The 12819-nt window shown below is 38.6% G+C and overlaps 1 protein-coding gene across 2 annotated transcripts in view; it reads right to left on the bottom strand.

Moving 5' to 3' along the window:
• Positions 1 to 12819, bottom strand: part of LOC102094352 (cytosolic phospholipase A2 epsilon) — a 33139-nt gene that overhangs the window by 9696 nt on the left and 10624 nt on the right. For both annotated transcript variants that reach the window (XM_013366920.3, XM_065064553.1), the window contains 8 exons: positions 12216 to 12352; positions 11402 to 11533; positions 10723 to 10763; positions 4666 to 4708; positions 4012 to 4075; positions 2557 to 2699; positions 2316 to 2399; positions 1461 to 1498 (listed from right to left, as the gene is read on the bottom strand). In XM_013366920.3, coding sequence (XP_013222374.2) covers positions 1461 to 1498; positions 2316 to 2399; positions 2557 to 2699; positions 4012 to 4075; positions 4666 to 4708; positions 10723 to 10763; positions 11402 to 11533; positions 12216 to 12352 — 682 coding nt within the window. The remainder of the gene's footprint in view (positions 1 to 1460; positions 1499 to 2315; positions 2400 to 2556; positions 2700 to 4011; positions 4076 to 4665; positions 4709 to 10722; positions 10764 to 11401; positions 11534 to 12215; positions 12353 to 12819) is intronic.

Genomic DNA, 12819 nt, shown 5'->3' with positions numbered 1-12819 from the left:
ATCAAGGAACAGAAGAAAAAGGAGCATTTGTATTGCCAGCAAGGAGTAGTAGCAAGGAGGAAGAGTAGTTTCCAAGGTGCTTTAGATTCCTTGTGAACACAGGCACAAAGACAAGACACACAAGACAGGGAAAGATCACAAAAAGGGGTACTTCCAGGAGTGATCTTTTCTGTATCCATCCCTTTTTGTGACCATGATATCCTGGAAAACTCAAGTGATACCACCATCACCTGTTCTCAGGCTTTGACAGCTCACTAACAGTGTTTAAAATGGAGGTCCTAATCAGCTCTGTGGTGGACCTTCAACTGCAGAGCAAGTCCTGCAGCATCACCCCCTGTTCAGCTTCTGTCCTGTGAAATCCAGCCTTTCACCTGCATGCTGAACAGATTTCTAGATACGCATTTGGAAGTTTCATCCTACAAATATGTAAGAATATCCATCATTTTTTCCACATGGGCAACCACACTGAATTTTCCCCCTTGAGAAATGTGACACAAGCAAAAAAAAAAAAAAAAAAAAGGCAGAAAAAAAAAAGGTACAAGGCAAATCAAATGGCAACTGACGTTTTGTGCCTCCAAAAACACAAATACATTTGTTACTGAGAAAAGCACTCAATATTCACTAAATCTTCTGGGTCACATCACCCTCTGGTGGCTGCAAACTATCCTGAACGTTACTTTCACCAGTATTTCACAAACACAAATGTTTCAATGGTTAATATCAGTAACCTCTGTTCTCCAGCAAATGTGGTATATGACAGTTTAATTTTTGAAAACAGAATAAGGTCAATTGGTTGAACTTACTTATAAAAGCAATGTTTTTTAGTGGTAGACTAACTTTTCTCTTGCTCACTTGCTCTGTAAATCTGTATCTGCTAGATTTATATGTCAATACATTTTGTTACAGGTTGAGACAGAGCAGGTAGCTCTTCTTCCTAAGCTCTGTATTCCTTTTACACAAACTCCTCCCATGCTCTGTAAATCTACCTTGCTTCCCTTCTGCATATTACCCAAGAGTAAGGATGCTGTGAACCATATGAAGTTTTTAGCTGTACCATAAAACCTTTTCATCTTCAATTTTACACATTACACATTACGTTTGTCTTGGTGACTTTTCAAATTTAAAGAGGAACAGAGTTCTTTTCAGTCATTACACAGATCTGACTATTGACATAAATGGGCAATAAATTAATATCTGAGTAGTGCAGTTTTAGTCATGTCTAAGAACAATAGTAATAAAATAGGTTTATTTACTCTGAAGAAAATTACCAAGGCTCATAAACTCATATGGAACTGCAAGATCCTGTAAGGGCCACAGACTTGCACTTACCTCAGGCACCATGTGAGTATAGGACAAAGCACTCACGTGGTATGTGTTCATCTCTCCACCTACCATAGAAAAAAACCTAGATAACTAGTTCACAGTAATCTTGGATGACAGGAGAAAAGAGGCTGTCTTACCATTTTCTTGCTGTCAAGCACAAGTGAAAGGACTGATCCTAGAAATCCAGAAAATAAAGCTAATTACCAACAAATTTTAAAACATTTTTTTCCTTCAAGCTCAGGCAAGGCTCATTCGGTAAGAGAAGGAGGTTCTCAAATAGTAATTTATATGGCTAAGAACATTATTTTGGTACAATTAACCAAAGTCTCACTCCCTGCTTGGAATCCAATTCTCTCATATCTAATAAACCTGTCTGATTGGGGCAGTTCGTGTGCCATGAGCTTGCATGTTACACCACACCAGCTCACAGTCTACACGCTTAGAAGGAATAACAGGAATGAGACAAGCTACCTTTTTTTAAAAAAAAAATTACACACAAAATTCTTCTCAATATCAATATTTAGACAAGTTAAGATCCGAATTAAGCTCCTATTCTGGGTTGTGGGTTTGTTTTGGTGATGGTGGTGGCTTTGTTGCGGGGGGGGGGGGTTTAATCTTTTTTTTTTTTTTTTTGGTGTGTTTTTTTGTTTGGTTTTGGTTTGTTTGTTTTAAACTACTAGCTGTTCCAGAATTACCTCAATACCCAAAAAGAAATTTTGAAATGCATGTGCATATGACAGTAATTTTTGCTCTTTGAAACCCCTTAATTCTAATTTTTGGATGCAGGTTTGCAGTTATTTTCATATTATCATAATTATTAACACCTGCTTCCATAAAAGTGAATATGATGGTCTTAATTTTTTTTAACATTTTCAATAAATAGCTGTACAATTTTATGGAGTGATTTTTGTTCAATTAGTAACTTTATTTCTGGCAGGACAATATTAAGCACATTTTGAAAATATTTGTTCTGAAAGGCTGACAGCACTCACCTCTTCTACTATTATCTCCTTCTGCAAAGGGAGTGAATTCAGAGGAAAAGAAAGGACCCTGGAATTCTCTGTTTCATCGACCAGCTGAAACAATACAAAAAAATGGGAGGGATGCACACATGAAACATTAGTCATGTCTAGAACTTCTCTTACTAAGAGGGCTAGTTCAGTTCACTAGTTACATTAATTTCTTCTTCTAATTTCATTGAGGTTAATGAGAACATTCAGAAGGGGAACATACCTCTTCTGATAAAGTGATATCCAGTCTTGTGTGGTCATTTATGACACAGTGAAATACGATGATCCTAAGGCTGGGCTCAGAGTCCAGCGAAATTGTCTGGCTTCCTTCATGGGATCCTTTCACTGTAAACGTAAGCTTGTGACCTGAACATAGAGGCAGGGAACAAAGAGGATTTTAAATATTTCAAGTAAACACACATAATTAGTAAATAAAATCCTCTTCTCCTCTGATTTTCCTTAAACCATGATGATTAAGTAGATTTTAGGTGGCAGAAACAGATCGAAAACTGATATAAACCATCTGGGTGTGTCTATATAAATAATTAATATACAGAAATCACATGTTTTTAAAATACTGTAGAGTGCTACTTGGTAGGTGCTATCCATGAATAAATAAAACCAAGATTTAGATTTACAGGTGCACGAGTTTAAAGGCATTTTGGATTATTCACATTGAATAAGAGAGTATGTTTTGGTTCATTGTGTACGTGCTGTGTCTGCTATTATACTAAAATGATTAAAATCCAAAAGTCAAGCAGACTACTTGTCATGTGCCCTCATGTCACCAAAACTGAAAAACCAAACCTGTCAAGCCCTGGGCTGTGCTCTTTGCAAGGAAAAAGCCTTTACATTTACAAAGCATGCCATTCTTCTGCAAGATCAGGGCCAAGAGGCGTATCATTTTAGGTCACTAACCTTTCCATCCCATGCTACATTTCAGTCCAAAACTTCCCGTAATGCAACACAGCCATTGCTATAATTTTATTCATAAAGGTCAATATTCCATTCATGTATTGTCTTAAAACAGCCTTGATTTTTTTGAGACTAGCCCCATGAGCAGCTTTGCAGAAGCTACTATTTATTTGAATTAATTTAAAAACTAGTGAAGAGTCCTGATATATTTACTAGACCTACATTTTACAGGCAAAGTCCTAATTTGGTGGTGGTTTGCATTTTGTGCAGACCACTTCAATACAATTTTACATTTAAACTTAAGAGCATAAGTTTATTATTTTTGCTTATGCAAACAAACAAAAAAATCTCTCTCAGATCACTGAATGTGCAGAAACTTTGTACACACTCAAACCCAAATTAAATGTACAGGATAAGATTTCTGCATAATAATTTAATTATAAGATTTATAATTTTAATATAAGATAAATTTTCATTTTGAACAAGAAATAAACAGAGAGAGCTAATATAATTTTTCCAACTTTTTAATTCTACTACGTATGGCTCTATTTTTGCATCAGTTTAAGATTTGCCTTAGAAATAAATACTTGACTAACTCGAATTTCAATAGATACAATCTTTCTGTAATGTTGGCCATGGCGAAACTAAGCATTATGTGACACAGCTAGACTAAGAAGCACAACAGATTATTAATTTTTCAACATCTGTTATAACGGCTGAATCATGACACAAAAACAATAGGTTAATGAAGCAATAACCTCACTTGTGGATTGCTGCTTCAGCTTCCCTGTGTCCACTCTAACCTCCAAACAGTAAACGTCACGTGCCTGTAGCAAGAGAGGACAAATGATGATTGAGGAAAGTGTACATGATATTGCAAGTGATTTATACTGTTCTCAACCAAGCACTCTAATTGATCAATGAGCAACACAATCATTGTCTATTACTATGTCTTTGAATAAGGGTAATAGTGATGGTGTTTTTTCTAAGTTTTGAAGTAGAGAGGAACAACTCATGAGCTACTTGGAGAGACAGTTAAGTAAAGAAGATGAGACATTCAAAATAATAGGTGTATTGAAATATGAGACTCTTCTTGTGAGCATTTCATTGTTTTTTTCATTAACCTCTGATAGTTCCAGATGTACTGTGGAAATAATGGGTAGGAAATTCAAGTTCATAGAAGAAAGTGGTGGCACAGGTATCCTGGCAGTAGCCCCACAGCAAGCCTTTGCAGAATGGGGCATTGCACTGAAATGATGGAAGAACAGGGATCCTTAGTGCCAACAACAGATCCCTCTTCTCAGTAGGACAATGTGGCTGATAGCACTGGCTTTGGAACACAGCTCAAAGTTTCCAGAGTTAAAAAGATGAACCCTTGTTATGCAGGCACAGGAAATATTGTAAGAATATACATTACCACTAGTACTCCATTAGTAATGATGCTATCAGGATAGTCCAGTCTGAAAAAGAAAACAGAAAATATAATGTCATGAGTGGGACAACTCAGGTAAATATTTAAGCCTCTGAGTTAACACATTACTTATTTGGCCCCCATCAACTTTGAAATTTCTGACTTTAACATTCTCACTTAAAAATACTTCAAAGCTTTTATCAGGCATAGTTATCATGGTGAGCTGAGTTACAAGTTCTCCAATCCACCCACAACAGAATATGAAGCTGACCTTTTAGTCCAGTGGTTTTTCATACTTACTTTAGTAAACCGTGTAATGAATTCTGATACATGGCATACTGAGTTTGAGGAGACCTGGGGGCTGTTACATTTATCTTTATTATCTTGATCATTATGCAGTTTGACCCAAGGTTTTATATTTGAAAAACTAATACACTTGCCCAGATTTCCACGATTTTCCAAAAATTACCATAACAGCGGAAGAAATTGTACTTACTTCAACAAAGTGATTTCCAAAATGCACATGAGATTTTAACATATCACAACATGGGTAGACATGTTTCTAATTATCTGACCTGTCCCCCCACCCCCGCAAAAAAAAAAATAAAAAAAGTAAAAACAACGACCGAAAAAACCACATCAACAACACAGTAATAAATTGAAAAAAAGGTATTTTACTTAGGAATTTTGTGGGATTTTTTTTTTTAAACATATTTTAAAGAGTTCAAAGAACATTGATCAGGAATGGGCAAAAATACTCAGTGTTTCGACCTGCATGCAGGGAAAAGCGTTTAAGTACCACTCAGTTGTTGTTTCAGACAAAACTTTTTGCACTTAATTACTATTTTGTACTCAAATAGTTGTAACATTACACAACATATGGTGTCACTACTCTCAAATACTTCATTAAATAAAGTAAGAGAAGCAGAGAAACAGCATGGTGGATAGCTAAAGATCTCAGCCTGCATAGCTTGGTGAAATTAAGATGGAAAGGCAGGAAATGATGTCTCTTCTTGGAGGCAAATATCCAGTACAGTGTAGTATTATTTGAGGCATTGGTGTCAGCAAAGTATAAAGGTAGACTGATAGTTAGGAGGTCCAAGGCATGGCCTTCAAACAGGGTGGAAGAACCTGCACTGTTGGATGGAACAGCTTGGAAGGCTCCTGGGGAAGAACCAGGACAACACAGGCATTGAGCTCTGACAACCAAGAAGTCCCTCTTGAGCTGTCACCTCTGCAGTCACTACCGTAAGGAAGCCCAGCTGCTGTCACTTGGTTACTCTCCACACTGCACTTCCAACTTTTACATCCTGAATTTCAAGGTTTCTGCTTGTCACAGCATAAGACAGATGTTTTTACTTTTGGGGGTTTTTTAACCTGGTGATCCATAAAGAGCGAAGGCACTCCCCTTACTCTGAAGCTTTGGAGATCAGCTACGGCTAGAGACACAGCTGTGCTGGGTGCAGAAGAGCTCTTATTATTCAGGTTTCCAGGGACATTTGAATATTTTGCCTATCTGTGAAGCACTGAGTAACATCCACATCTCAGGACTAGCTGGTAATTTCCCTAACAATCGAACTGCTATTAGACAGCACTTGTTACACTTATTAACACTCCTGTCCTCTCCATCACAGTTTGTGATTGGTGGCCTTTTTCAATACAGACCTCAGTTTTACTATGAGAATTGGAAGCATATCATGGCCTGTGGCTCGGGAAGCCAGGAACAGAGACCCTGGGCATCATTCTCCTCTAGAAGTCTTTTGAAGGTACCAAAGACTACACTAGACTCTGTGAGCCTGGGGCTCACTTCTCAACACCTGGTATGCATCAAACTGCTATCTTCTCCGTTTTAGATCATGCCTGGCTTATAATGAAATGGACAATATTGTATGGGAAGTTACAGTCACACAGATTCTCCCATTGCCGTTCACATTTGGAGTAGACTACTGTGTTCCATTTCACCAGAAAAATCTGGTTTTTTTGACACCTATGTACAATATTTTAATTCTGTCAGATCAGATCCAGTTTTCCCTTCTTTTTAGTAGGTTACACATAGCTCAGGCAACTCTTCTGACCATTCTAACAACGCAAGAGAAACATGGAGGATGGTACTATTTAAATAAAGAAAACTGTAATAGTCCAAAAGATTGTTTGTTTGTCATATTTCTTGATTTAAAACTTTTGCCTTCAGCGCCCTTTGAGGCCCTGTCACTTCCTGCCACAGACACAAATACAAACAGTACATTTGGCGCCCAATGGATGGAGATTCAGCCTGCTCACAGTTTCCTCAGCAGTGCCCAAGTCAAACTGCTAGCATGATCTGCTGGTCCCCCCACACATGGGGGAAATTTCTCAAAATAACACAGCAGAACTACAGAAAGAAAAAAAAGAATTTTATTTTTCTAAAAATCATGCTTTTGCCATATTTCAATAATTAAATATTAACTTTTATACAAATTTTTGTACACCTATTTACATTCATTTGTTTTAAGTGGGCTTTGTTTTAAGAATTGTCTTTCACATTTGAGAAAAAGAAAAGGGAGAGGGAGATGAGATGAAAGGTTGTGTAAGAGTGGTCCTTCATTCTTCTAAGAGTTTTTTGTGATGTACCTCCTCAACTTGGGACATCTGAAAGACAGAAAGAGGCCAAAAAGAAGATCAGCAGACCCAAAAATACGCTGGGGCCCTTAGACCTCTCCTTGGAACCTTGAAGTACCTCCTAGTTCATCAGAAGTCTCTTTGTGGCTGCTCAATATCAGGTGTGGGCTTCAGTAGAAGTCAGAGGGGAGGGGGATGTTGAGTGAGCGAAGCCACCTAGTCCAGCGGGACTCCGTCCCTGTATCAACTCGTAGGGGCTCATGGTCTCGCTGGACCCTACCAGGGGAAATACAAGGGAGAAAGCCAATGTTACTTTTTATGATCACCAGAAAATAACATAAAAGCACTAAAGTATGAAAATCAGCAACCTGTGTACAACGACCTTACCTTTTCAGTCACTGCTGCTCTAGGGCAGCAGCTCTCACGCCAGCTGGGCTCGTGTTATGGGCCCATAAACCATTGGGCAGGCATTTGCAATCCCTTGGCTCAGTTGTTGGTGAAAAGGAGGAAGGAGCATGCCTTCCTCTCTATGTCCTTATGATCAAATGCTTGGCTCTCAGTGTCTGCCACAGGTCATGGCAGCAGAGAGGTGAGCATTTTCAGGTACTTCAGGAGAGACGTAAGAATGAGGCAAAACTAGAGAGGGTATTTGTCTTGCAGTTTTGGAAATCAAGCCACCAAAATGAAGATATTCTTCCATTTTAAATAAAAGATAGTGGGAGTGAATGTGGGAACCCATTTCATACAGCCTACCAGTGTATCATGAGGAAATTTTTACAATGTTTTTTTGGTAAAAGTAACACAAAACACATTTTTTGCAGTGAGGTCAATAGGCAAGCAAAAATAGGAGTGACAAAGCCACTATCGTAAGTGCGACCCAGGAAACTTTCTTGGCCTGGGGTTACAGTTCATGTGTTATATTATTCATGGGAAATGCTGGAAAGAAGAACAGGCTAATGTAGTAAATCTTGCAATTGGCGAAGTCTGGAATGAAGATGAGGAAGGAATGAAAAACTATTTCAGTTAGTGTCAGACAAAATGTGCTGGTGGGAAGAGTTATTAATTCCAGAGATAAACTGCCATATTTCTCCCCCAAAAAAGTATGTTCTCATTGTTCCCATCACAATACCAGATTTGTAGGAATTGTCCTGCATGGTTAGTTGTACCTCTTGTTAGCACTATGGTTGGCCCTTCCTCTGAAAATTATCTCTAGTTCTGCCAATATTTCTCCCATCCAGCAATACCAAAAACCCTTGCCAAAACCTGGTGAGCTTGTTCAACACAGGAGAGGTTGGTTTTGTCCATAGTTTTCTGGTGACCCATCTCAGCTGCTTCAGTTCAGTCTTCCAGATCTTTCAGGGCTCTTTAGTTTATCACAGGTAATGCAACCCACTGTCTCAAGTTCTAGTGCACAAACCCTTTCATCAGTTACTCCCGATATCATACTTTTTTATGTTGAGGGGTAAAAAAAACCCAGCCTTTCAGTATGCTAGCAAGATCACAATATTTAATCAATTCAGATGTGTTTACACCTTTATTCCAGGCTCAACTGACGGGAAGAACAGCGTTGACCACCACACATATGCAAGAAATGCAAATGAGGAATAGTAGGGGAAATGTAAATCCATCTTCTGACAAGAAATCCATTTTCCCAGAGTGGTGTCTTCCCTTTTCTCAGGCCGTCTGGGACCTCACAGGGACACTGACTCCCTGACTCACTTATGATGCAGCAATTTGTACCCTTTGCGTATGGAGCTCTTCAGGCCACAACTATTACATTGGTCACCCAGATACCACACTAAGAATGCAAAAGTGGATCACATGTGTTCTTGCTGTAGCAAGTAAGCCACAACTGTGATTCTTTTTAAGACCTCTTCTTTGGCACTTTCCAGGTTTCTTTCTCTTTGTACAGTCCTAACCGTCTCTTTCCAACCAGTACAATTCCTACTCAGACAGCACCTGCAGAAATGACAAAATTCCTGACTTTCATCTATTGCACGTGTCTCCAGGAAAATGCAACTAGTTGAAAGGTCCAAGAGAAAAGTTTGACACAGAGTCGGTACTCAAAGATTAATTCCAGCCTCCATACCCATATGCAAACCCATTCATGCACAACATCAGTGCCAGACAACCTGCCTGAATCCCCCTCATCAGAAGACAGGATTATCTAGAGTATGATTCTACATAACAACACCACAAGCCAGCTTCTAACTTGCAGAGAAAGGAAGACTGTACACAGGGCATGTGGGAGGTCTACTGGGGCTCCCTTCCCCATTATTGTTACAGATTTTGTGACACTCCTAAGCTGTGACAAGAACCATTTGTCTTTGTTACGAGGCATTCTGCCAGTTTTGGTGCACAGTATACCACAAACAAACCTCCTTGGTGAGTTTCCATGGTTTGCAGTAGGAGATTCTGGGACTGCTTTGCCTCTGTTTTTTTTGGTTTTTAGGTGTTCTTTTTGTTGTTGTTGTTGTTTTACTTGTAAACACTGGGAGATCTTCTCCATTCATAATACTGAGCCACTGCCCTTTCCCCAGCAAGTCCCAATTTCCCCTTCTGTCAGGAATAAACATGTTATTCAAACTCTCCACCAACATACTAACATACTATACTGCTAGGGCTCTTGAAGTGCTCCAAGTGCCTTGGGAAGGTCTCAGCAGTACCATCACTTCTGCAAGGTTGCTTTAACAACACTTCCAGTCCAATAACATTAATCAAATTCTTAACAGAAATATTTTCAAGTAACTTCCTCAGTCATTAAGCATATTATGGAAACAGACTAGAATACCCATGGTCCTCTTAGAGCGACAGGCTCCCAGATTTCTCCACAGCATGAATTACCTGAAGCAAACATATCCCCTAAACAGTCAAATTCCAACAACATCTTCCAAGCTCAACAAGTGAAGCTACCGCTGCTCCTCCAGTTTTCCTGGTTTCTCAGTTCCCAGCTTTCCACAGTGCTCCTTGCTCCTTTCTTTATGCAGAACATTTAGTTTCTCTCTCTGCTGGAACCAATACTCAAGTCTACCACAGCTTCACGCATGTAGCCAGATTAGCTAAACAGATCAGCTTAGAGGAGAGCGTTTTATAGTGCTGTGGATTTGAAAAGCCAGATTCCCCAAGAAGAGGCAACATAAGACATTTAGGCTTGGCAACCTTTCTTCTAAGGGTCAAAACTTCCTCAGTGCTGCAGTTGTCCTCATAGTTCCTCATGTATTGATCCAACGACAAAAGGAACAGGAGGAAGTTGATGCTCAGGAGGCAAGAGTCAAATGGCAAAATTACATTTTCAGATATTTAAAGTCTAAAAACATCTCTTCTGAAATTCTAATTTATTATACTTGAATGAAAACAACTGGGTATTTCTTTCAGAGACTAGCTTTAAGAAGCACTGTCACATATGAACCAGACTATCTTTATGCTGAATACAACAGTTTATATAGAATTTAGAACTCTACTCACGTGTTCTGCAATGTGAACTCCACCTCCAGCTCCTCACGTATCTGAAGAGAGAGGGAAAAGAAAAGGGTATATTACTTATTTTTCTTCATAGCTTTCATCATACCAGTTACACATAATTTGTAAAATATTTCTTCAGAATAACACTTAGGAAAATTACCAAAACATATGAATAATTTGGAAAAACAGTAACAACAACAACCACCAAACTATGGTGCCAACTGAAGATGTTGAATTTTAAGATATTCAAAAAACAGTTGCTGGAACTAGTTTTTTGAAATCTAAGAGCCATATGAGCATAAAGATGTAGGAACTGCTATTCTGCTGAAACAGCCTTTTTTCAGATTTTAATTCTCAAAACAAAACTAATCAGCTGCTTTAATATTATTACAGTTTAAAGTGGCTAAAATTCAGAACTCATGTCGAGAACCAACAAAGATGCCAGAAATATTCAGAATTAAGACACTGGGTAGTTAGTTCTAACTGATTTCATCCTAGATTTTCAGCACAGAGAGTAGTTCTTAAAACCTAGCGTGGAGCACTCATACAGGGATTTTAAGTCTCGTCAAAGCAGCAAAATACAGTTTAAGTAGATTTTTTTCCTATAAGGAAACACTGTAAAAGGATACATTTAGATGGAAGGAAAGAATTTGCTTTTGTTCTCACCAGTTCCATTGCTCACCTGTGGATTCAGCTGAAACTTCACTCGAACAGTACGTCCTACAGTGAGTTTATCTATGTCAAAAAGAACTGTGCAGAGTTCGTCATCCCTAGACATCGTGTCCTCATCACAGACCTTTAGTTCCAGCACATTCTGCAAAAAGGAGTTAAGGATATAATGGAGTTACTTCTACATTTAAGAGCTCCGTAAGCTCTCGTCTTGAGATTTTCCTGCCTCCCCCCTCCAGTTTTAGGGGAAGAAGGAAAAAGGAGAAACACAATAGGAAAAGAGATTTAGGAATATTAGGCTTCACATTACTGATAACAGTACATAGACAAAGAGGCAGGCTGTCTGCCTGGGGAAATGAAACAAAACCGGCAGGTAATACAGAGCATTCATGAATTTGTGATAAATAACTGTATTAAATGTTTCTACATTTATTTTATGGCCTTTGGCTCCATGTGTATAAAACTGGCACAAGTACGGAAAGAATGATTAAAGGATTTCCTTTTCATCATATCTAGAACTAACTGATCTTACTGTTATTTTAATGTGATCTTTATCTTGGGTTTCACTTGTATGTGTCAAGATTGGGAATAGGCCATACTATGCAGGGCATTTAATTGCTACTCATCAGTATAGCAAACATTTAAGTAAAAACAAGCTGGAACCGAACAATACCAAAGAGGATGTAAGCAACAGAGGTTTTTCTGATGAATCTTAAAGACCGACAGTATTTGGAAATGAGATATATACTTATTGGTTTATCATAGTTTTGCATAATCTATTGACTATCTTCACACAGTGAATGGTGAAAACCGTTTATTTTCACTACCTTGATTCGGCGGTCAACCTTATAGCAGAAAGCTTCATTCCACACGGGGTTTTTGCTGTTCTTGATGGTTCTGGTCCGAACCTTCTCAGTTGAAGCAGTAGGCAGCCACAGTGTCACGTAACAATCTGAAAGGGTAACTGTATAAAAAGAAGATGAGCAGAGTGATAACATATACAGAGAAAGAATCACTGCACTTTGCATGTTTAACTGTAATAAGGGATAGGTAACACAGTAGGGGATTTCTTCCTAAAATAAGCAGAGTGAAGAATAAATAATACAATGAATCATTCAAGGCAAAACAGAAACATCCTCACGCATTTGCCATGCTCATTCCCAACATGAAGTTGCATTTGAAATAGCACTCTATTCCACATGCAGTGGAAGCACACCTATCAATGCTGCATTTAGCTTTATATTCATGACTATCCAAATGACTGAGGCAAGGTAATGTTGCCAAAACCTGATAATATCTACCAGTATATTCTCTCTGCGAAACATACATCAGCTCTAGGATGTTTCCCCTGTCACTCAGGCAACACACCTCACAACCTTCAATCTGGGCTACAGGGAAACTTGTTTTCCAGCATTTCCTTCCCAGATTTGG

Source organism: Columba livia, chromosome 5 (genome assembly GCF_036013475.1).
Source record: "Columba livia isolate bColLiv1 breed racing homer chromosome 5, bColLiv1.pat.W.v2, whole genome shotgun sequence".
Classification (NCBI taxonomy): domain Eukaryota; kingdom Metazoa; phylum Chordata; class Aves; order Columbiformes; family Columbidae; genus Columba; species Columba livia.
The sequence above is the reverse complement of the archived record's forward strand: the minus strand, read 5'-3'. Positions and strand labels throughout refer to the sequence as shown.